This window comes from Anas acuta, chromosome 23, assembly GCF_963932015.1.
Source record: "Anas acuta chromosome 23, bAnaAcu1.1, whole genome shotgun sequence".
In the NCBI taxonomy this organism is placed as follows: Eukaryota; Metazoa; Chordata; class Aves; order Anseriformes; family Anatidae; genus Anas; species Anas acuta.
In genome coordinates, this window is record NC_089001.1 from 4,891,846 (window position 1) to 4,915,298 (window position 23,453).

A 23,453-nucleotide genomic window follows, 5' to 3' on the forward strand; every position below is an offset into this window, starting at 1 on the left:
TTAGGACCGTGCTCTCAGTCATACGGTCTGAATTTTTGGGCAGAGCTGTGGGTGCCAGGAGCTGGACTGGATGATCCTCGTGTGTCCCTTCCAACCCGGGATATTCTGTGATCCTATGAGCTCTTCTTCAAAGCACCAGCAAGCTTGGTGGCTTGTCTTTAGCACGCTGACGGTCTTGAAAAATAGGTTTGGATGTTTTTGGAGAACTGCCTCTGATCCTTGTTGCTCTCTTGCTTCTTCACTTGCTCTGCCTCTCGTTACCCGAGCAATAACAGCAAGAAAAATACTCGCATTATCCCAGCTTGTTAGAGGCTTGCTCTAAGGTTTGCTTCGGGGTCTGCTCTCCCCATCCCCTCCTGTACTGACCACGGCAGAGATTTGTGGGCCCCTGCCACCGATCTGCAGCACAGCCCAGGGAAAATTGGTTCATCCCTCTGTGCTGGGTATGCCGGAGAGTTTGGGGCTGTTATTTGCAGAGGGCGAGAAGATTATCACATTAAAGACAGCACTGTGTTATTAATGAAAATACATGACAAATGTATTTAAACGTGTAGAAATTTAATTAGAATTTTTATTATTAAAATATTGCTGAAAGTGCTTACCACAGCCCTCAGCTTTCTTTTGAGATCAGGACTTTTCCAGTTCTGTGTGCTGAGAAGAGAATTGGAGGTGGGGAAGGGAGTAACTAGTACTAGGGACGAACCCTAACCCTAACCCTAACCCTAACCCTAACCCTAACCCTAACCCTAACCCTAACCCTAACCCTAACCCTAACCCTAACCCTAACCCTAACCCTAACCCTAACCCTAACCCTAACCCTAACCCTAACCCTAACCCTAACCCTAACCCTAACCCTAACCCTAACCCTAACCCTAACCCTAACCCTAACCCTAACCCTAACCCTAACCCTAACCCTAACCCTAACCCTAACCCTAACCCTAACCCTAACCCTAACCCTAACCCTAACCCTAACCCTAACCCTAACCCTAACCCTAACCCTAACCCTAACCCTAACCCTAACCCTACTTTTGCCTTGGATCCTGGGTCACAGGATTAGGTCCAGCTGTGCCCATGGGAATACCTGGCTAGACTTGGCTCTTTTAGGACGGTGTTGATGGGGTTTTGCAGACATCAAAGCACTTCCTTGCTGGCTGGGAGGGACATATGGAGACGTTTGGTATCCGGCCAGGAGCTGGGCTAAGCTCAGTGGAGGCTGCAGGAGAGGCGAGGTTTGGAGTTGTGACTTCTCCATCCATGGGAGATGCATGCACCCAAAAAATTTACTTGGGGAAGAAAGAAAAGGTGCTCAGAGCCCCTGTCCTGAGCTGGCACTACCTGCGTTCCCCTTGTCCTGTGCGTGCTGCTGATTCCCAGAGCCTCCCCCTGTCTTTATTTAAATGGGAAAGGATCAGAGCAGCTGAACCCCTGGCTTTAATGATAGATTCCATTATATTAAACGGTAATTGCAGGAAAAAAAAGAGTGTGTTCCTCCAATTATAAAACCCCACAGCCAGACATGGCAGCCTTCCACTCAAGTTTTTCATGTGATCCCCAAAGACTTCAGCGCCTTGTCCCCGGGGTGCTGGCGCTGCACCCACCTCTGGGGCTTCATCCCCGAGCGCTGCAGCTCCGGGGTCAGGAGCCAGCCGGGTTTCCCTCTCCTGTCCTCTCGCATCCCAGGAGCCGTGCCCAGCACCATATATCCTGTGCTGAGGTGGCAGAGCTGGGAGGACAGGCGAATATTTTGATTCCAGGGAATTTGCAGGGCTGGCAGTTTTAAGGGGTAAGGGGAGGGGGGGAAGCAGCCCTATCTCCCAACTTGTAAATTAAGCAGATCTGCTTGGGAACTGTCATCACAGGAGAAGAAATATGAAACCTCTGGGGCTGTGTATGCAGAGTAATTTTTCTGACTGTAACTCCACTTAAAAGAGAGGATATGATGGAAATGCTTAGAGCATTTTAAATGGACCCGACAAAGATCTGATGCAGCCCCAGTGAAGTCTGTGCAGATCCTTTCGGGTGTTGGCTCGCTCTGAACTCGCTGGTAGCAGAGCTGAGTGCACGGCTGAGAAATGGATCGCCTTCTTCTCCTTATTAACCAGAAATACTCCGGGATGACGGGGGAGCAGCAGTTCTTTACTCCCAGTATTTATCTCGCTGGGTTGCAGTGGAGTGGAGCGAGGTTGGCAGTGCCGAGGGGAGGCAGCGGGGGTCGCCTCCCACCTGGGACCAGGACGTGGGGGGTCTCCTGGTGCTGAGCCCCCCGAGATGAGCTGACCTTGAAATGCATTCGGGGGTGTCTGAGCTCACCGGGATCCCTGTGAGCAAGCAAACCGGCCACGGGAAAGATCAGAGAAGGTTCATTTTAAAGAATTATTTTTTTAAAAAAGAGCAGGAACCTTACAGAAGCATTTTGTTATCCAAAATGAACTCATCTTGGGAGGAAATCAGCCCAAAAAAAAAGCAGGGGAGATGCATGGGGACCCCTCGGAGGGATGGGTGCATCCCCCCCCTGCTCACAGCCCTCCTGCCTCCGGGCTCAGCTCAGACAGGAGCCGAGAGCTCCGGCGAGTCCATCAGCGAGATGTTTTGAAGGCTTGCATGCCTCGGGAGAGCAGGCACGTGTGTAGGTGCAGAAATGAGCGTGTCAAGGCAGAGGCAGGCTCCTGGGCTCGTCGGGGTCGGTGGTAGACAGGGCGAGGGATGCGCTGCTCCTCGGTGCATCGCTTGGGAGGTTTGGGGAGTCCTCCGGGACCCAGTGCTGTGCTCAGGAGCAGGATGCCTGCACCGGGAGCATCACCCCGGGCAGCAGATGGAATTGCATTGGGTTTATTCGGAGGGGCATGGACAGGGCAGGGTGGACACCAAAGTGATGTGGTTTTTTTGGAGAATGATGTGCCAGGATGGCCAGCCTGGTGGGGCTGTCCTCCTTCTGCATCAGCCATCCTATGATGATGAGGGTTTTAAGTGCCCAGGGCACAACCAGAGGTAGATTTAGGGGGTGCTGCTGCTGACCCCGGCTGCAGGAGCTCAGTGAATGCCCCAAATCGGTGCCCTGGGAGAAAATACCAAAGCTGGGCTCGGTGGCTGGTGGAAGATGGGGCAACAGGATGAAATGAAACGTGGCATCTAGAGTTCTCCTCGCTTTTCCTGCTCCCCTCCTGCCTCCCCTGGATTCCAGGGGGGTGAGGTTTTCACCCCATGCACCAGGAACAATATCTTTGAGGAGCCTCGCAGCCATTTGTTTTCCCTTTAATTGGCTAGTGGGGAGAAAATAACGAAGGGAAGTCATGCAGGGGAAGTTCTCATCGGTGCTGTTTTTGGCAACAGAGTCACAACATCCTAAATTTATTTATTTAATTGCGTTATTAAAAGTATAAATAAAAATAAATCCGGGAGAGCAGCCGGATCTATGCTTTGCATCTCTAAAATAGAACCATAAATGCCAGGGAGCACTGGGGGAATGATTTATTAGCCTGTTATCATGAGTGACTGGGACGCTTTCGATGGAGTCCTTGCTAATTTCTAACAGCTGCATTAAATCACAGATGCTATCAGCTATTATAAAATAATCACCCAGCGGTCTGCAAACCAGCACGAGCCCAGGGTCAGTGCTGGAGCCCTTCATTTGTTTCCCATCTCAGCCCCTCCGATTCCTGCTAGGGGGAAATAAATAGGACTCGCCGTGGCCTCATTTTATCATCCAGAAGTTGACAATAAATAAAACCTCCGCAAACCTTTTTCTAAAAGGAGTTTGGGCTGGAATCTGCAACTAGAGGAAAACCTCGTTTTGTGCTTAAATATGGCCGTGCGGTGTCAGGGCTCCTGGGTCCTATTTCCAGCTCGGAAGGGGAGCCCGCGTCTGCTGATTTATGGGGCAGGCTGAGGCTTGCAGGGCTTCTGCCTCGGGTTGGGAGGAGGGAAGCAGGTCGGGTGGCATTTAGGGACGTCTGTCTCCACTCCTCCGTGCTTGTTCCTCCGCGCCGTTTCAGACAAGTCACTTAAATTTCCCCGCAGCTTGACTGCCTCCCTCTCGTTTGACAAATAACGCCTGTGTTTATGTGGCTGGGCTCCAGAGGGGGTTAATGCTCGGCCTGGAAATCTCTTTAGAAGTGCCAATTTGTATCGACAGAGGAACAACAAGGAACAGGAGAGCGCTCCTGGCCCAGGAGAAGTTAGCAAGAGGCTGCTCATCGGGACAGCGGCGTGCAGCAATCACAGGGACACCCCAAAAGGGTGAAGGAGATGGGAGCGAAACCCACAAATAAATCAAAATAAAGCAGTTAGGAGGCAAATGCCACCCACCTGCAACGCTCGTATTTTCCTTGGCGGCTCTGCTTTCTGCTACAAGAGCTGCTTAACGTGACAAATGCCAGCTCTAATAACCGCGCACGGGAGGCAGGGCGGGTGAGCAATGGGGCTCGTGGCTCATCACCTCATCTGACACCCGGACCTGGGGATGAAGGGATCGGGGTGTCCTGCACCCTCCAGCCTCGAGCCTGGGGTGTTTGTGGGTGACCCAACCTCGTGGTGCCAGCTCCGGGTGCTCCGAGGCACGAGGATGATGCTCGGAGGCAGGGATGCTGCAGGAGCGGAGCCCTCGGATGGGCACCGGGCTTTCAGGATGCTCTTGGGCGAGCCTTTCGTTTCCCCAAACGTTTTTTGGCTGCCTTTGTCTTTCCGTGCCTCGTTATCCTCCGTGCCAAACGGGCTAACAGGCTTTGCAGCCTGCGGGTTGTTTCCTTGCTGCGGCATCGGAGATTGTCGGGTTGTCAGCAGCGCGGAGATAGCAGGGATTGCTGACAGCGAGCAGAACGGAGCCGGTGCTGTGTACAAAAACCTTGCTCAGCCTTTGAAACTGCAGTCAAACCCTCCCCCAAGGTTACTCCTGCTCATAAAGCATGCTTAGTTTTCTTCGCTGCAAACCTAGATTTAAATCCCAGATTCCAGGCAGACCTGGGCTTTGAAGAGAATTGGGTTGGAGTCGGGAGCGAGCGGCTCAGGCCAGGCTGACTCTAAAAGATGAATTAAAGCTGACCCGGGAAGATGGAGACGCTCGCAGTCACACCTCGGCTTTGCAGCTTGCATATTTATCTCAGCGTGCCCAGTGCCACTGGGAATAAATCAGCAGCGGCACATGCGGCGCAGGTCCTGGCACTCGCTGCTCAAACCAAACTCCCCAGGAACTTCTCCAGACCTTGCAGGAACCGAGATCCTTCCCTCACCTGTTTTTTTTTTCCCCTTTTCCCCAGTGCTTCAGCCCTTAGAAGAATTTCAAAGGGGAAAAAGCATCATCTGCACTGGCTGCAGAGAGAAGAGCCTGGAAACGTGGAGAATTTTTATTTCTCCGGGGACTTGCAGCCCACGAGGCTTGGGTGGTTGAGGCAGGCTGAGGAGAGGTGCTGAGACCTTTACCAGCATAACACAACCCCCGGCTGTGCCCAGCAGCATCTCAGTGCTGTGCAGGGATGGGGAACGGGTGCACTTCCCCCTGTTTTATGGGGCTGTGTTGCTCCATGGGGACATTTGGGACCATCCTGCCCAAGAGGAGGGGATGGTGCAGGGTGGGAGCACGAAGCTCGGTGCCTCTGTCTCCTGCCGCAGGGCAGAAGCTGTTGCTTGCAGGGAAAAATCAGGTTTCCAAGCTCCCATCCCTTTCCCTATAATTAGTCAGTTATATTTTCCCCTCCCTCCCTCTTTATCTTTAGATCTTGCTGTCTCGGCTGCTCTGGTGATGCCTCGGCAGCCTGAGGTTTGCTCTGGGCTGGCAAAGCGGGGTGTGCAGGGCTCCAGGGTGTGCGCACAGAGGTGCCTGCATGGCCTGGGGATGTGCTTGGTGCTCAGGAGAGAGGGCAGAGCTGATTTTCCTTTCTTTGGCCATCCAAACGTGTGCTGGGGGCAGCGTTTCTGAGTCTCCCAGGGCAGCCAAGAGCCTGGTGTTTCCCTCTTACAGCATCCAGCGTAGGTGGCACAACTGTGCTCTGATCATTTAGACGTCTCCGTATTTTGTAAATAAGCCTGGAGGCTATGCGATGGCATCATATTTAGAAATAAGATGAACAGGGCGCCGCGCTATCTATTTATTTGTTCTTCCATTCATTCGGTTAAGAGCTCACAAAGCGCTTTGTGAGCATCCATAAAATGAGCCTTGAAATGCTCCCAGGAGGTGCACGAAGCGTTTTTGCTCCTCTGGGCTGACGTGGGCACCTGAGCGAGGCCCTGGTGGGCTCAGGAATAAATCCCAGCTCCCGTTTTTCATTTCTAGTCTCTAACGGGCAGACTCGAATTCACATCGCGTGCCTACGCTGAGCAGTGCCGAGCCATTTCTGGCCAAGATCCTCTTCTCCTGTGTTTCTCCTACTTCGGGACTAATTTGGGAGTGTCTTTGTGCCCCAACACCTTGTTGCAGAGAGCAGGCACCAGGAGGTCCAGGAGCACGGCTCAAATGATGGAGAAACCGTGTTCAACCCCGCGTGGCTTTGCTCTCCGAGCTCACTCCCACCTGCACGTCTCGTTCGAGCTCCTGCACCTTGCAGCTTTCAGACCCCTCCGTGCTCCTGGTCCCCTGGGGTATCCTCAGCTGGAGACGTCCACCCTGCGCCCAGCCTCCTCCTGGGTGCTGCCTCCCTTCTCTCTCCACCTTTTTGGCTCTGAGGCCACCAGACCATGCTGCTGCCCTGTGCTGGAGCAGACGGGAGCTGGCGGTGCCTCTGCCCTGCTTGCAGGAGCTCCTCAGCCTCTGCTGTGCATAACCTACTTTCTGCTCCGCTTGCTCTAAATAGGACACGGGGCCACGGCACGGCAGGGGCAGTGCGCACACAGGTACCTGCCTCACGCTCAGCTTCCCCCGAGCAGCCCCAGAACGGAAAAGCAACAGCCTGGGGGGTGGCACCAGAACATTTTTTTCTTTCTCCGTGTTTTTTTTTTCTTCTCTAATTCTTCTTTCCACTTGCTCCAAATCCCTCCTTTTATTCCCATTTGGATTTTTCCATACCTGGTCATCCCACCCTGCTGGCGGTGGCATGGAGTCTGCTGGGGGCAGTGGTGCCGAAAGGGTTTCCTCCAGCTCTCCTGGGGCCGTGCATGGGGTGGGATTTGGGAAGGGGCTCGTGGAGCCCTGAGGATCTGCAGCTCCCTCAGGTGCTGCCAGCAGGGGCTGGGCAGGGTAATAGGGTGGGTTTGTAGTGCTATGGGGTGGGTTTGCAGTGCCATGGGGTGGGTTTGCAATGTTATGGGATGGATTTTAGTGCTATGGGGTAGGTTTGCAGTGCAGTGGGGTGGGTTTGTACTGCCATGGGGTGGGTTTGCAGTGCTATGGGATGGGTTTTTAGTGCTATAGGGTGGGTTTGCAGTGCCATGGGGTGGATTTGCAGTTCTATGGGATGTATTTTAGTGCCATGGGGTGGGTTTGCAGTGTTATGGGATGGATTTTAGTGCCATGGGGTGGGGTTGCAGTGCTGTGGGGTGGGTTTGCAATGCCATAATACAGTGGGGTAAAACAGCCAAAGCCATTGTGCAGTGTAATTACCCCCAGGAGTCCGGACCCCTGGAATCCCAGGAGCGTTCAGTTGCCCAAACCCCAGTTCAGTCACACCCTGGTCTGCCTGTAAAGCAGAGATGATGCCGTTTGCACAAGCTGCTGAGGAATTGTAATGTTGTTGTTGCTCTGTTTGGTGATTTTTTTTCAAAACAACGTCCTCCGTGTAGGGGGCTGAGCTTTCACGTGTTTTCATATGGAAATGCTTTGGTAACGAAGGGAAATGTCACATCTGTAATCACCCCCTGCCCCTTCCCTTGAGAGTGGGATTTTAAGGAAAAGCCCACATGGGAGCTGAAAACTTGCCCAAACGCGCTAAATACCAACAGCAATAGCAACAACAAATCCTGGCATCGGAAAGAAAAAATCTTAACGTTTTGCTTTCCTTAGGAAAAAAATAAAATAAAATCCTGGACTGTTGTCAGAAATGCTGCTGGAAAATGAAATCCTCAAGTTTAAGGCTTTGTGAGCGATGCTGCGATGGGCTCGGCACGGCTCTGCGTTACCTGGGCATCTCTCAGCCTCTTTGAGGTCTGCTTGAGCAGCGCAGAGTGTTTTCAGGATTTCTTTTTTCTTTAATATTCGGTGTAACGGGGAGGCTGCTTTTAACTCTGCAAGGTGGGTGTCGGCGGAGCTGCCTCCTTTTAGAAATTCGGTTGTCAGGTTTTCCCGTGGTTGGAGCGTGCCATATGTCTCTGCTTCAGCCGGGGATTTCAGCTGCACGCTGAGCATTAAGTGTAAAGCAATCCCATTAAAACCAACAGCCATCGGGGAGAAGTTGAGCCTGGCTTTGCACGTCCTCCTGAGCCCCGACCTGCCTCGCCGTGGCTTTAGCACGACCCGAGGCTGGGCTTGGCTTCCATAAAACCTTTTTCAGAGGGTTTTATGGAAGCTGGGAGGATTTGTGCTTGCGTGTAGGGCACGGGGACGGTGCCAGAGGGACGGTGCCAGGGGGATGGCGAGCTCTGCCGGTCTGTCTGCCCCATGGCTGCACCAAAATACGAGCAAATTTGCTCTGGTGGTGCTGTGGTTTTGTCCTTGCTGCCTCCCAGCTTGTCTACACGCACCTTATGGCACGGTGGGAGTGTGCTAAGCCAGCCAGACCCCCCAAAATCTCCTCTGCATCCCTGCAGCTGCGAGGTTCAAGCAGAATGAGGGGATGACTGAGCAGCTCGGCTCGACTTTGCATTTTCTGCCGAGGCGAGCTCGAGCCCCGCGATCAATTTGAAGAATAGGCTGCATTTTTTTCACAATTACCTCAGCGCTTTTTTGCTAAATTCATGCGATAAAATGCATTAAATGTAACAGCACGGAAAATAAAAGTTCGGTTTGCGGAGAAATCCTGATTTAGTGTGAAGATAAAACAAGATAAAACAACTGGAAAAATTAAGTGGAATAAATAAATCCTGCCCGATAGAGCCGAGGGTGACAGACGGGGAGGGGAGGAGAGGTGGACGCGCTGTGCATGGCGAGCTGCTGGTGTGCGAGCAGCTGGGCAGCGGCCAGGCCAGCTGCTGGGTGGCTTTGGGAAGGCTTTCATCCTGGAAGGACATTTTCCATGGGGAGAAAGGGCTCGGATGGTGCTTTTTGCTGCTCCTTGTGGGGTTCAGAGGGATGCTGTGTGCTCAGGGGTGGAAGTCGGGGTGCTGGTTGCGGTGCTGCTCGCGCCGTGCTGGTTGCGTGTCCCCAAACGTGCACCAGCCCTCTTGTTCCTTGGGCTCGAGGTATCGAGTACTCGTTTTTGGGGGAAGAAACGAGCAAATGGGGAAAGCAAGAAGCAGGGCAGGGTGTGGGGGAAGAGGTGTTGGGATGAGTTGCCAAATCCGCCGGGTAAAAATTAGCAGCTGCAAGTGTGCAAGAGAAAAGGTGGAGAAGGAAGGGGGTAGGGACAGATGGAGAGAAGGAGGGAGAGAAAGAGGGGGTGGGAGAGAAGCGAGGGGGGGGCAGTAGTGCAGAGAGATATTAGTTAAAAACCCCGTAGCCCCGAGCCCAGACACCATCTGCATGTAGCAGGGTCCCAGGCTCCAGGTTCGATGCGCGCCTTGGCCAGCTGCCGTGCCCACGCTGTCCCAGAAGAGAAATTCCTCGTGCCCCAGCCAGGCTCTCCGTTAAAGCAGCCCCAATTTTAGGAAGCACCGAGCAGCTGTCTGCGAGCAAGGGACTCGAGAGCAGAAAAAAATCTTCTCTGGGGGCTCCGGAGGGAGATCTGGAGAACTTCCACTTCCACCAGCGCTGGGGGCGAAGCCCTGCGAGCGAGGATTAGCTCTTTGATTAAACAAGCCCGCGTCCTCCCAGGACTGCTCTCCCCTGCAGCTCTGCTGGCGTTTTCTTTCCTGGGTGAAGCTTTAACCCCTTCCATCGCAACGGGGCTGAATGGCTGAGGGAACCAAGGCTCAGTTTGGAATTAAAAAATAAAGCTATTTCCCGTGACCTTCCCCTGAATATTTGCAGTTTTCTCTGCCTGATGGGGTTTTTTGGTGAGGACACGGTGGCTCGCTGTACCCACTGCTCGCTTGCTGCTGCAGCTGTGCCCATGTTTCCCCTGTCCCAACCTGCTCTCAAGGGCTGTGAGTGCCCGTGTCTTGCTGCAGAGGGGTTAGCAATAAGCTTTGGGGGCTTTTTTTGGCTCCTCTGGGTGAAGCAGTGACCTGAAAAGTGCTTGTGGTGATGCTTGGTGGCCAAGCGCGTAGGGTCCTGGTGCCCTGGGGTCTCCCCACCTCTCACCGCGTTGGATCAAAGAAGCCAAACTCACTCCCTGCTGCACAAACAGCACCTCCGTGCTTCCCTGAGCTGTGTGCAGCAGGGGGAAATAATCAGAGGCTGGAGACTGAAGTCCAACGTGGCCACGCGTGGGTCCCGGAGCCCGCGGGCTGCTCGCGGTGCGGTGCAGAGCAGCGCTGCCGAGCGGCTCCATGGCCCCCGGGCTCCAGTCCCTGACTAATTACTTCTAGGCCTGTACTCTTGACATTTGCAAGCTCCTGATTAGAGCAACGAGGGAGAAATCTCCAAGGGAGATGGAGGCCAAACTGCGCCACTAATAAAAGCTGAGATTGACAATCGGCCGGGAAGCCGGCGACGGGGAGGTGGAGGGACTCGTCCTTGCAGTCTCGGTTTCTTTCTGAGCCTCTGGGATGATGAGAGAAGGTCAGGGCTTGTTAACGTCACCGTGAGGAGCAGGATCTGCCACGGCCATATGCCTGATGCCCCCAGGGCTCGTGCCAGCCTCCGAGTCCCTCTCAGCTGCGTGATATTATTAGACACGGACCTGAGCTGAGGCCACCTGCAGAATACCCTGCACGACCTCAGGTCTGCAGACTGCCTAGGTACAAAGCTGCCTCTGCTTCCGTGCCTTCCAGCTCGGTGTTTGGATCTCAGATCTGCAGCCCTCTGCATTTTGAAGTCTTCCCTTTGCCCTTTTCTCCTGCACGTGCCAGGACGTTCCTGTCTGACACCAGAGGTGACGGTGACCAGGGGGACCCGCAGGTGTTTGTGATGGGCCAGGAGAGGATGTTCTGCTGAGGCAGAGAGGCTTTTTGCCCTTTAAATCTCCCCTTTAGTGAGCTGCACCGTCTCTGGCAGGCTTCCTGCTGCACGCACTCTGCGCCCACAGCTTCCTATCCCAAGGGGTAAACACCATTTCGCCCAGCTGAGCTGCTGGCCCCGGCAGCATCCTCCCCCTGGAGCTCATCCCGCTGCTGGAAGAGGCTCGGCAGCACCGGGGTCAGGCTCTGCTGCTGCTGGGGAGCTGCAGCGGGTTCGTGCTGCCTCCTTCCCACTGCAGGCACGGCTCCTCTGTGGGGAACAGAGCGGGCAGGACATGGGGTGTCCCTCCTCCACCCCAAAGCATGCCCGGCGCTGGGTGCACGGTCAGGGTCAAGCCAACTTTTTGGGGAACGGAGAGCTTTCTGGTGGAAAACTTAGCCCTGCTTTTCTCAGTGCCTTCTCCTGCTCTCGGTTCCTGAGTGCCCTATTTATCCAGGCTGCAGCGAGCATCCCTCTGGTGCCTGCAGCCATCGCCGGTGCCGGGAGCCAGCGTGCGGCTCTGCAGCACCAGCCTGTGGCTAGGGGGCTATTTAGGGTCTCTGCATCCCATTGCTGCATACAGTGGACCTGCTATGCTGATAATTAGGGTTGGGAGCACAAAATAACCCTTGCACATCTCTCCTCCATCAGTTTTAGTAGCCGTGCGTGGGTCTCTGGACCAGGTTGGGTCCACAAATCAGCTAAAGCTCTTCCCCTGACCCTTACACTCCTCCTGTAGCCCCTAGAAGGGCTTGATCCCCTTCCCAAAATTCACCCAGCAGCCCGGGGGGGTGCCCTTTAGATCGAGGCACCCAACGAAGCTGTCGTGGTCCAGCCCTCGTTGTGCAGTGCAGTGCAGGGAGGCAGCAGCGAGGCGTTGAGCCCCTTTAGGTGGGCACAGGGATGTGTCCGGGTGGCCACCGGGGTCTCGGTGCCCCCACCTGCTTTTTGAGGAGGTAAAGGGAGATTTTGGGCTTTGTGACCCAAGAGTTTGTTGATGTCCTGGTGTGAGCGGTGAAGCCCTCAGGGTGCCTCCTGCAACGTCAGGGCAGGGCAGGGAGCAGGAACAGGGCAGGGGGTGCCTTGGGGCTCCCTCCCCACGCTGCGGGGCACCAGGACACCCCTTCCCCTGCCCGTGGGCATCGTCCCAGCCCCTCTCTGCCGCACACACAGCGAGAAAACAACCCCAGCCCCTCACACACCGGGGAGGGCGCAGCATCAACAGGTACCTGCGGAGAGACACCCACTGGGGTGCGCAGGGAAGCCCCCGCTGTGCTTTTATTTTTTGGGGAGGCGGCAGCACAGCGGTGCAGCTCCCCCCTTGCGCTGCAGCGGGGGCTGAACCGGCTGGAGCAGGGGGGGGCGTGCAGCATCCCGGGGCTTGCAGAGGGCATCCTTCGCCCTGCCAAGCACAGCACCAGCACCAGCACCAGCAGCACCAGTGCTCGGGGGGTGCGGGAGCCAAAGTGGCGGTCAGCGATGGAGCCGCTGCCATGACAACCCCGGGCAGTCAGCCTGAGCCTGCCTGCCGCGCAGGGATGCTCGCGGCCAGCCGCGCCAACGGGGCTGGGATGCTGCGCTGAGTGCTCAGGAGCCTTCACCTCCAGGCTCTCCTCCTCTTCCTCCTCCTCCTCCTCCTCCTCTGAGGCTCCGGGACCCGCTCGGAGGAGCCGGGGGAGCAGCGCGGTGGGGACGTCGCCTGCAGCTCCGCGGGGAAGTTTCGATCTTGCGTCAGAATCGGCATTTGGGGAGCTTGTGCTTTTTTTTTTTTTTTTTTCTTCTCTGTTTTTTTTTTTTTCCTTTTCCCTCTCTTATTCAAACAAAAGAGCAGCAGCCAGCCGGCGACCCAACTCCGAGCCCGTTTTGCTCCCCCAGCCTGCTTTTATGGCCGCCCTCCCTTTCCTGCCAGAGACACTTACGTTTCCTCCTCGGGTTATAAACTTTTGATGCCAGATCTCCGCAGCGCGTGCCCGGCTGAATCTTAAAGTAGCGTCTCGAGCAGGCACAGATCTGTGACCTTCATCTCTTGCTCTGCACCTTCTCTCCTCCTCTTCCTCCTCCCCCCGGCCCTCCCGTCCTCCTCCCTCACCCAAGGATACTGGGGACTCCCTCCGGATGCCGCTCGGCAGGCTCAGTGCTCGCAGGCTGCCTTTCCAGGGGCTCTCCTGATCTCCGTGGAGCTCCGCATCGCTCGCCTCCGCGCCTGCCCCGGTGGTTTTGCTCCCCCCCGTCCCCACACACACGCACCCCCTCCCTCCTCTCCCCCCTTTTCGCTCCTGGTGGCCTTGTCGGGTGTGTTTTTTGCCTGGTGGAAAAGTCCCTGCTGCCCAGGATGGGGGTCGGTGGGTGCTTAGCCCTGCCCTGGAGGTGCCTAGTCGTCCTCTGTCTCAGGCTGCTCTTCCTTGTGCCCGCAGGAGTGCCCGTGCGCAGCGGAGATGCCACCTTCCCCAAAGCTATGGACAACGTGACTGTGCGGCAAGGGGAGAGTGCCACGCTCAGGTAGGAGCCGCTGCCTTTCTGCCTTTTGGGGGGGGGGTTCAGGGTGCTGGGGTGGGCATGGAGAGGTCTTGTCTGCGCCTTACGGGGTGGCTGTGCACCGAGCAGGGCTGCCGGAGAGTCCTGGGACTGGCTGGAGACTTCGCATACCGGGGGCTCGTCGTGGCGGGGGACCCCCGGCTCCGGGGAGGGGGGAACCGGCGGCAGCGCGGGGCTGGCAGCCTCCTGCCGGGGCTGGCGGGGGGCTGCGGGTGCCAGACGAGGTGCTGACAAAGGGGCTGGGGTGGCAGACGGTGACTGAGCGCCGCTGCCGCGCCTGAAGTTGTCTCGGTGCGTGCGGGGAGCGAGGGGGGGTCCGCGCCGTGCCAGCGCCAGCCCGCATCGCCGGCGGGTCCTCGGGGCTGCCGAGCCTTGGAGGTGTCAGCGCTTCGCCCCCATCACTTTATAGTCTCCGCACGAAGCCGTTAATATCAAATCAATCTTTTACTCCAGGGGTGCATCTTATGAATTCTGATGGATGCTTTCCCTCGCGCGCTGTGCTGTAGGAGAGACGCAGGCAGCTTGCCCGCAGACGGGCCGCTTCTGGGCTGCAGAGCGCAGCAGATAGCCCTTCTCATTTCCTGAGCGAGTTACAGGTGTGCCCGCTGCGTTACCCGTGCAGGATACCAGCTCTCAGTAGCCAGCACAGCGCTGAGGCCAGAGGAGCAGACCAGGGCTGTGGGCACTGCTCAGCTCGTGTCGGGGCTCGGGGTCGCGCCGTGCTTCATCCCTGGCACCCTAGGGAGGGCCTGAGCCGGTTTGGGTGGCTGGGAAAGCACCCGAGGATGTGGGGAAGGAGCATGGGGATGCTGGGCAGGGAGAGGAGCGAGTCTGGAGGAATCAGCCTGCTGCTTTCCCTGCAGCAGCGAGCAGCGTGCCCCAGCAGCGCGAGGCTGGCTGCTCCCTCGCTCCACCCCGGAGTATCAGGGCTGCAGTGGGGAGCAGTGGCTCTTCCCTGTGCCATGCACAAGGATGGCACAAGCGAGATGAGTGTGTCACGTTGTCCCTTAGCACCTGAGCCGTCCCGGGGCTGTGAAGCTGGCGCTGGTTTGGTCGGAGGCTGCTCTGCTCGCGGGAGGTTTGGGGCTCAGGCAGGCTGTCCGTGGTTTTGTGGAGGGGAAATATTTGGTGGTGGTGGGAGACAGCCTCTGGCTCGAGGTTCTGTGGTGCCCACACCCCGTTTCTTGGTTGTTGGTGTGTCTGGATGGCGGGGATATTTGGGTACGGTGAGTGGTGCCGCTCCCCACTGGCCCCTCTGTGCAGCACAGCCCCAGGGGATGCTGCAGGAGGCCCCGCAGGCACCGTGGGCACGGAGGGGTGCTTGATTTGTGTCCAGCACTAGAGATAAGCCCCCCGACGTCCCCAAACAGGGCTGTGGCTGTGCAGCACCTGGGGACATTGCCCATGCCAGGCTCCCTGCTGTATGCCTGCAAGTGGGGCCATGTGGGGACCCCGCTGCCATCACCCCAAGGAACGGGGGCTGTGATGGAGCAGAGGGTGCCTTTCCTCGTGCTCTCAATAACTGCATTGCAACGATGATTAACCCGAGCTGGACTGAGCAAGGCAGCCTAAAGAAGAGAGGGCAGCCCCCAGGGGGATGCCTCGGGCCCTGGTGCTCTTTCCCTCGCTGTCTGAATTCCTTTTGCCAGTGACCTGTGGGGCTTGGGACTCCCAGAGGCGATGCTTGCGGAGGGCAGAGCAGAAACAGTGCCTGGGGGTGGGTGCTGCAGGGGGCTGAGCCCCCACCCCAGGGACCCCACAGCTTTTGGGCTCGGTGCCGGCCGAGGCTGCCACCAGCAGAGGGCTGACTTGGATTTCCTTTTTTTTTTTAATTTTTATTTTTTTAAGCTTCTGGCCTCTTTTCTGCGCTGTTTGTGAGAGGGGATGTTTGTGAAGCAGCCAGCCCCAGAGCAGGGAGGGTTCAGCCTTCCTGTTGGAAACTCAGCAGCCCCCAGCGGGACTCCGAGCACTGGTGCTTAGAGGAACCCTGTCCCCAAAGCCCTTTCTCTCTGCCCCTTTTCCTTCTCAGCATCCCCTCCTGCCCATGCTCCCTGGTGCATCTTCCCCACGCTCTTACCTCCTCCCTTTTCCTCCCCAAATTCAGCTTTCCCTGCCACAGTCACTCCAGGGCTCCTGGCCTCCAGCTCCTTTCCCCCTCAGCCCCCCATCTCTTCTCACACTGCTGTTCCCAAGGGTTCCCCTCTTCCCTGCACCCCTATTCCCCTGCGGCTGCCCCTCTGCAGCCTCTGGGCCACCAGCATCCTTTTCCTGGGGCTCAGATTTGGGAAAAGCATTGCAGACACCGACCCAACGTGGAGCATTACAAGGATGTGGCAGGGTGATTTGGGGACAGCAAGCAGGGTGGTGGTGTGCCGGAGCGCCATGGGGAGGCTGCAGGGAGCATCCTCTGGGGGAGCTGCACCAGAGCTTTGCTGGGCAGGGAGAAGTCCCTGCATGGTCCTTGGAGTGATGAGACCCCCAGACCCCCATCTCCTTGATCCTGCAGAGTTAGCCCCCTTCCCAGCAGCTTCCAGGTCCCTCCAGACCTGTTACCAGGTGAGCATGAGGTGGGCTGAGCCTCCAAGCCTTGCTGTCTGCATCAGGGCAGGTGGAAGCTCTTCGCTTTCCAAATTCGGGTCCTTACACCTACGTTGTGCTGCAGAAAGGAGACGTGGGAAAAGTAGCGGTGGGGAAACCTGGAGGCTTTTCAGGATGCTTGTGGTTTTCCCGTATTGGATTTTGGGTGCGTCCCTCTCCATCTCTCCACCCTTTTTCCTAGGGAGGCTCAGCATAATCCTTGCAGAAATGAAGGCTCCATCTGCAGGCAACTTCTAGGTCATCTGAGATGCGCAGCGAACGATTCCCCGGCTTTAAGCACAGACTGTTGATAATTCACCACTTTTTATTGTAAGAACAAACAATTCCCATAATAGTCACGCACCTTTCCTCTCCAGGGAACTCCAGGCAGTTTGCAAATTCTCTGCGTACTATTAAAACTAAAATCAAGCTTCCTGCTCTTTGACTCTGAGATACGAAACCTGCTGGGAAGCGGGGCAGGTGCTTGGATGGCAGCAGTGCCCCACGCTGCGCACCAGTTGGGGACACGGAGTGGAACGGCGAGCACACCAGTAACCCAAAGGCAGGGAGGTGGAGGAAGGTCATGGTTTAATTTCCCAGCTGGGGCTCGATGTGGAAACAAGGATTAAATTTGTTTTTTTTATTTATTATTTTTGGAGGAGTGCTGTGGAGTGTCAGCTTGCTACGGTGCTGCTTGGATGCGTGCCCCGTGAGCTAAAGGGCACGGGCATCTGTCCCCTAGGGTGGTATGGGGGTGTCACGGGCAGGTCCCCAGCATGTGCAGCAATCCCAAGGGGCTGAGACCAGCTAGAAACCTTGCCTTGTCTTTTATCCTGTCTGGGAGCATCTTCTCCATCACGGGGTTCGAGCCTGAGTGCAGAAACGATCTGAACCGCAGGCGGTGCCGCTGCAGTGGCAAATATTCAAGTGGTGTAAAAGCGGGGATGTGTAGTAAACCGGGTCGTATCGCTGTGCCGCCAGCAAATCGACCTTTTATAACAAGCATCAGTACAGTTCATAAAGACGTAAAACAACAGCTGCTCGAAATTTCAAGGCTTTATGGTTTTATCTGTATTTAAGAAATATTGGCACTTTTTTTTCTTTAAGACAAAGGCAGCGTGTATGGGCGCCTGGGGGGAGAAAATCAGGCAGGGTGCCTGGGTTTTCTCCTCGGCTGCCATCGCAGGGATGCCAGGACTTGAGGAGCCTCCTTGGCTGCTCTCTGCCTCAGTTTCCCCATCTGTAGGATGGAGCTGATAGCAGCTGTTTCTCAGAGGTGATTAGAGGAAACGACTGTTCAGAGGTGGTGATGAGATTGTATGAGAAATATGAGGCATCTATACCTGCCTTTCTCCCTAAGCAAAATAATAGGGATTTTTTCTTATATTTAAGGCAGGTTTTCAAGTGAAATCCCCTCTCCACCTTTCCATTCAGTGCTGGCAAGCTCAGGGCCTCTCTCCCGTTGTTTGTCCGTGAAGGGGACCAAAGGAACAGGGGAGCTCTGCTAATTCGCACCGAGGACTCCGTGACTCGCTGTGTTTGGTCAATTAGCGAGCATGAGAACAATTCCAATTAAAAATAAAAAGCCCGAATAAAACATCATGAGATGCTGTTCTTCCATTTATTTTTGCAATTATAGTTTTAATTATTTCTGACAATGCTTTTTTTTTTGGGTAATAATCTACCGCAGTCTATCTCGCAGCACACGACGAGGCCTCGGGAAAATACAACCAGCAGGAGCAGGCAGCAGGACTCTGGGCATTGCCTGGAAAGTCAGGAAATCAGATTTTTTTGGCCCGTTTTCCCTATTGTCATCACATGTAGGCTCGGTCCTCAGTTTCCCTACCTGTTTATGGGGGTTGTGAACTCGCTGCTGCTAAATCCTCGCTGGGAAGTGGGAAGAGACTGCTGCTTTTTGTGTGCAAATGCGAGAAGCGTGGGGCTCAGCGAGGAGCAGATTACTGAGGACTTGCTCCATCGCTGCCCCCTTCCTCCTCCTCCTCCCCCAAAAAGTTTTCTGGAGCAGCTAAATATATACCTGCCGTCTCCAAGGTAGAGCTCGCGGCATGTCGGAGCTGTAATTGGCGACTCCGTGAAATTACAGCCACGGATTCTGGCATTTGGATCCTCCTGGCTGGCATAATAATTTCTCCCTAGGTAGCTGGTATTTAACTTGTCTTAGCTGCTCCCGATAGTTATAATTACAGTGCCCGCTAATTTCCCTGAGCCTCTGCAGCCGCTGAAGGGTGCCGGGGGCTCTCTCCACGCCAGCCCCGTGCAGAGATGCCGGTGCCCAAACGCAGATGCCGGCACCGCTGGGGCTGGGTGGAGGACCTGTCCCCATCTTGGTGGCAATGCCACCGGTTCCTGTGGTCCATACGGAGAGCTCGAGCCCTGCTGAGTGCAGACCGTCGCCAGCAGAGCACGTTTTGCAGAATGCAGCATCCTGCAAGGAGAGGAGGAGTTGTCACTTGCCGTCACCTCTCGAAGGGCCAGGCCACGAGTGCCGCTGCCTAGCGAGGAGCCAAGCTCCGTGCTAAGCTGCTGAGCTCCGCCAGCCAGAAATAGTCACAAGCAGCGACACTCAGCTCCGGGGGATGAGACTGAACTGTTAGTAATCCTTTCGCTATAGCGTACACGAGAGCTTTTTGCAAGCATAATAAACTCCCCTGGCTTGCGAGCGGTAAGAGCTGTCCTTCCCCGGGTAAGGCACGCTGCTCGCCGCGCGCCGCGCTTTGTTTCTGGGCAGGGATTAGGTGTTAACGCTGCAAAACGAAACCGGGGCACAGCGGCTGTCGCTCACCTCCCTGCTTGCCGAAGAGTTTCTCTGTTCCCTTGACTGCTCTCCCAGCGTGCCGCCGCGGCGCGGATCCTTCCATTCCTCAGCCCTCCGCCGCGGATGCTTTGTACAACAGCTGGACATATTGTTTTAAGTGATAATCTTTAGATACCGCAGCCGAGCAGACAGTTCATAAGGAATATCTGATTCGGTGACTATCACTTCTCCTTCCGTCCTTGCAAGCAGCCTTTGAGGGTTAGGATGTTCTGTTTTTTATTTTCTGCTTTTTTTTTTTTTTTTATTAATGAGAAAAACAGTTCCCCCACAGCCCCTGCCAGCAATTTTAGCCTGTAATGGGTTGTTTACCACTGCTTTGGCTGGGCAGTCGGTCCTGTCTGCCTTCCCAGAACCCTTCAAGGTCAGATCTTCAGTGCAAAAGACTCCCAGATTGCATTTCTGTTTTCCTATGAATATTGCCCAAGATTTGCTTCCAACGAGTTGTTTCCATGACTATGCTCGTGGATGGACCTCCTCCGGACACCAATGGGTCTCGGAGGCTGCTGAGGGGGGAGGAGGATGAAAACCCCAGCTGTTGTGGAGTAGGATCAGGTCAGGCGATGGCGAGTTGTGCAGTAAGGTAACAAATACCCCAGGAAGTATTCGATGCTGTCTCCAGAGCCGAAAAACCCAAGGAGCTTTTTCTTCTCTTGGTGTACCAAGACTCGTGTGCGTTGTCACCTCCTGGCTCCACGAGAAGAGAGGGATGGGGGGCCAGGAGGGTAAAAGTGCAAGAAAAGAGAGAAAAGTCAGGAGGAGAAAAAGAAAATGGTAGGTGCAAGAAGGGAATGAGTAAGGGGGAAGGGGGAAGGAAAAACAGAGTCAATGGAGGCAAAATTCATGACCTGTGACTCCTTCTGGGGAGCTCGTGGAGTTCAGCGCTGAGGGTTGAGTTCCTAAATCAGAGGCCACGGGGAGAGCATGGGTGCAGGTCCACAAGATGAATGGTCTTCGGTTCAAGGCCGCCCCCTGGTACCCACATCCCAGCAGGGCAGGGCTTCCCCACCTCCTATTTATTTATATTTTCCCCTCTGTGTGTGCATACATGTGTGAATGTGTATATATATAGTGTGTATATATATATATATATATAAAAAATCTAACAAATTTCTAACCCATATAAATCCAATTACCCATGTTTTGCCTGCAGGGAGCGAGGGGAGATTAATGTTTGGTATTTTGGCAGGAATGTAAAAAGAAATAGGTGGTAATAACAATGAAGGCTCGTAAAAAGGAGCCGATGGCCGTGTCTGCGCCCGGGCACCCGGCCGTGATTCTGGTGGGCACCGTCACCCGCGGAGGGGCAGGGGGCAGCGGGAGCTTCCTGGGTACCCGAAAATATCCCTGGTATTGCGGTGAGAGGCGGTGATGTTAATGTGACCAGAATGGCAGCTGGTGAAAAAGAAATGCTGGATGCTCCCAGGGCCCCTTCTCGCAGCGCATCCCGCTCTCCGATGCCGGCACTGTGGGAGCGCGGTGCTTTTATCCCCGTTTTGCAGAGAGGCAGGCAAGTCCCGGGGAGGCTTTTTGGGAAGGAGAGATGGAGCTAAGCTCCCTGCAGCTCTCAGGAAGGGGACATCAGTCTGGTTGGAGGATAAGCAGTCACTGCAAAACCATGCCCGTTGCTTTGCAGCGCTGCTTGGCTCTGTCCCACGTGGCATCTCCGTGCAGGATTTGTGCCGTGGTGAGCGCAGGCACCCTTGTAGGTGCTCAGGAGGATTTGGGGAGGAAAGGAAGGTTGAGTTCAAGTCCTTTAGCGCAAAACAAGAGGGCAACGGACCTGACTGAACGATGGGTGCTCCCGAGGGATGTGTTGGAGGCTCGACAAGATGTACGCAGCGGGGACTTGTAGCCGTGCCGAGCAGAGCCTGGTGCTGCAGCGGGGACCTCGCCACCCTCCCGCGGGCACCTCTCCTCCCTCGGCTCTGACATGTGGGAGCCGCTCGTCACCCTGCATTGATACCCTCCATTCTGTCACCCGGGCTGGCTCCCCTCTCGGGCAGGGCGCTGCTCTTTGTGTCCCTGGCACGGCGAGTTCAGCACGGCGGGTGGCACCCAGCACTGCTCCCTCCCTCGTCACCCGCGGTCACGTATTAATCACGGCTCAGATATTGCATCCCCACAGCCCTGCCTTGCCTCCCCGGCTGGCTTTGCATCAGGCTCCTTGCTCTCCGTTTATTACCACCACCAGTTTTATAACCCACTTTATCAGATGACTTTTTTTTTTTTTTTTTAAAGAGCACAACCCGTGAGCAACTCATCATTTCAGAAGGAGGGAGAGAGCCGTGAGCAGGGAAGAAAGCCTCCGTGCTTACACCTTAAATGAAGAGGCTGCTTTACAGCGTTGTTGCATTTAATTCAATCAAGGCGGTTATAGCCGAGATTTAAGGTCCTTTGTGCGATCACAGGAGCTGCTCTGATGCAGCAGCAGGTAGAGGAAGAGGCTGAGCCCATTTCCAAGGAGACTCGAAGTAACTGCTGGAAGCAGCCAGGCCTGGGGCTCGCTGCAGCAGCGGCTCCGTTCGGGAGCTGTTAGCATTCACGTCACATCTGATCTCTCCCTCCGTCACCCTCCCTGCTCTGGCTCCTTATTCCAATATATCCCTATAAGTGGAATTGATTAGTTTGGCTCTTTTTTTTTTTTTTTTTGTTATAACTAGGGGGAGGGCCAGTTTTAATTAATGCTCTTAACCGTATGGTAATTGCGCCGGCTGGTCCCATCGCTGTCTGAGTCACCCTCTCCTCCCTTGTTCCCGCGAGGAGACCGTGTGGACTTAATTAAAGTTAGGGACCCAGGGCTGGCGGGAGCAGCGGGAGGCTCGCAGGGCTTTTGATGAAATGATTGCTCTGGGGGAAGCGTCGGGCTGCTTCCTGGAGCCATAGATCACGATGCTGAGACACCGTGACGACTGTCTGGTTTGACCACCTGCATAAAACAGGCCATTGCCTTTCATCCAGCGTGTCCCACCTCGTGCCCGTGCGCTCCGGGAGGGGACAGCACCACTTTTGGAAGGTGCTGGGCCGTGGGCTGAAGGCATCTGACGCTGACAGCATCGCTGGCCCTTGTAGGCACGCCGTGATGTGTCCCTATCACAGTTCCACCCTGTTTTGAGAAGGCACCCATGGGTCTTTCTCATCTCTAATCCCAACATTTGTGCCTGCAGACAGCGCTGCCACCGCAGCTCAAATGCAGCCCAAGCAAGAGCTTAACAAGCTCCGAGAGCTGTCCGGAAAGCTATCCTGACACCAAGTGACAGACTCGCAATTGATATCCTCTGGAGACTTTAAACTCACTTCCACGAGGTTTCCAAAGCTGGTTTTGTCTCGTACCTGCAGAATCCTTTATCTGCCGCGACGCCTCCCCTGCCTTGCCTCATTGCTCTTGACGTCCCTTTTGTTGCCTGCTGGCACGGGGACGCGCCTCTGAACGTGGCAAAACTCATCGGGGGGGCTCCTGCGGCTCTCTGCCCCCCTGGGAGCAGCTCTGCTCTGCTCTTTTCTCTTGCTGGGTCCCCATACAGCTGGGCTGGGTGCTGCTCCCCCTGGCTGTGCAGGGAAGGGCTCCTGGTGTCCTGCACCACTCGCACGGAGCCCTCACAAATCTCTTGGCATGGCTTTTGGTTTCACACGGGGTTCCTATTCACCGTGAGGTCCCATGATTTTCCTCCCAGGCAATAGGGAATGCAGGAAAATACCTTCGGTGGGGTGGCTTCATGTCACCCTTTGGAGACAGCTTGAGGCCAGGTCTCTATTCCACCTCAATCCTTTTATTTATCGGACTATCCTTGCCGTCCCCTTGCCTACGCCACCCCTCTCCTAGCCCACGGTCCCAAGCCAGGAGCCATCGGTGGCCAGCACCCCAGGGCCCTGGCTGCGGGATCCCCTCAGGGACAAGCTCTGGCAGTCCCTGATGCTCCGTCTCAAGTTTGGAAACCCAGGCTTCGTCCTGCTGGTGCTGAGCTTGCGGCGGTTTTTCAAGACTGATGCTGCACTTAGCGGGGTGCTGCCAAACCCACTGAGTCCGGCAGGTTATTTCCCTTCAGAAGCCATTTATCTTTTCCATTTCAGACACAAGCTTCAGTCTCTCATCTTTTTTTTTTTTTTTTTTTCCTCCCACACTGAAGGAGCTCCCAGCCCTCCCAAATAACTCCCATGGTCAGCACCTGCCAAAGGGCACGGGGACACTGATGGGGAGCAGGTGCCAGGCACCCTGCCCTATAGGTGATGGGGTAGCAGGGCTTGCAGGGCTCCTGCAATGCTGCCTGACGTTTATTGATTCCTTTCTGTTTATTACCGAGAGGGAGATGGCTCCAGACTTCAGCCCATGTAAGTTTTTCCCAATGAGGTTTTTATGGGGAGTCTGCCCTCCCCACGGGATGCCAGCAGCTCCCGGGCTGGGTTTGGGAGCTTTATTCTGGCAGGGAACTGGCAATTTGTCTGCATGTC

At 55.5% G+C, this 23,453-nt stretch overlaps 1 protein-coding gene and 1 long non-coding RNA gene across 13 annotated transcripts in view; one reads left to right on the forward strand and one right to left on the reverse strand.

Annotated features, from left to right (window-relative positions):
- Positions 1-23,453, forward strand: part of OPCML (opioid binding protein/cell adhesion molecule like) — a 324,198-nt gene that overhangs the window by 209,126 nt on the left and 91,619 nt on the right. For 8 of the 12 annotated variants that reach the window (XM_068659187.1, XM_068659183.1, XM_068659186.1 and 5 more), the window contains one exon: positions 13,474-13,558. In XM_068659187.1, coding sequence (XP_068515288.1) covers positions 13,474-13,558 — 85 coding nt within the window. The other 4 variants (XM_068659193.1, XM_068659190.1, XM_068659191.1 and 1 more) reach the window with 4 other exon arrangements.
- On the reverse strand, positions 17,792-19,329 carry LOC137843660 (uncharacterized). Its single transcript, XR_011089608.1, has 2 exons — positions 18,975-19,329; positions 17,792-18,617 (listed from the first exon to the last, which is right to left on the reverse strand). It is a non-coding gene; the product is annotated as an uncharacterized lncRNA (long non-coding RNA).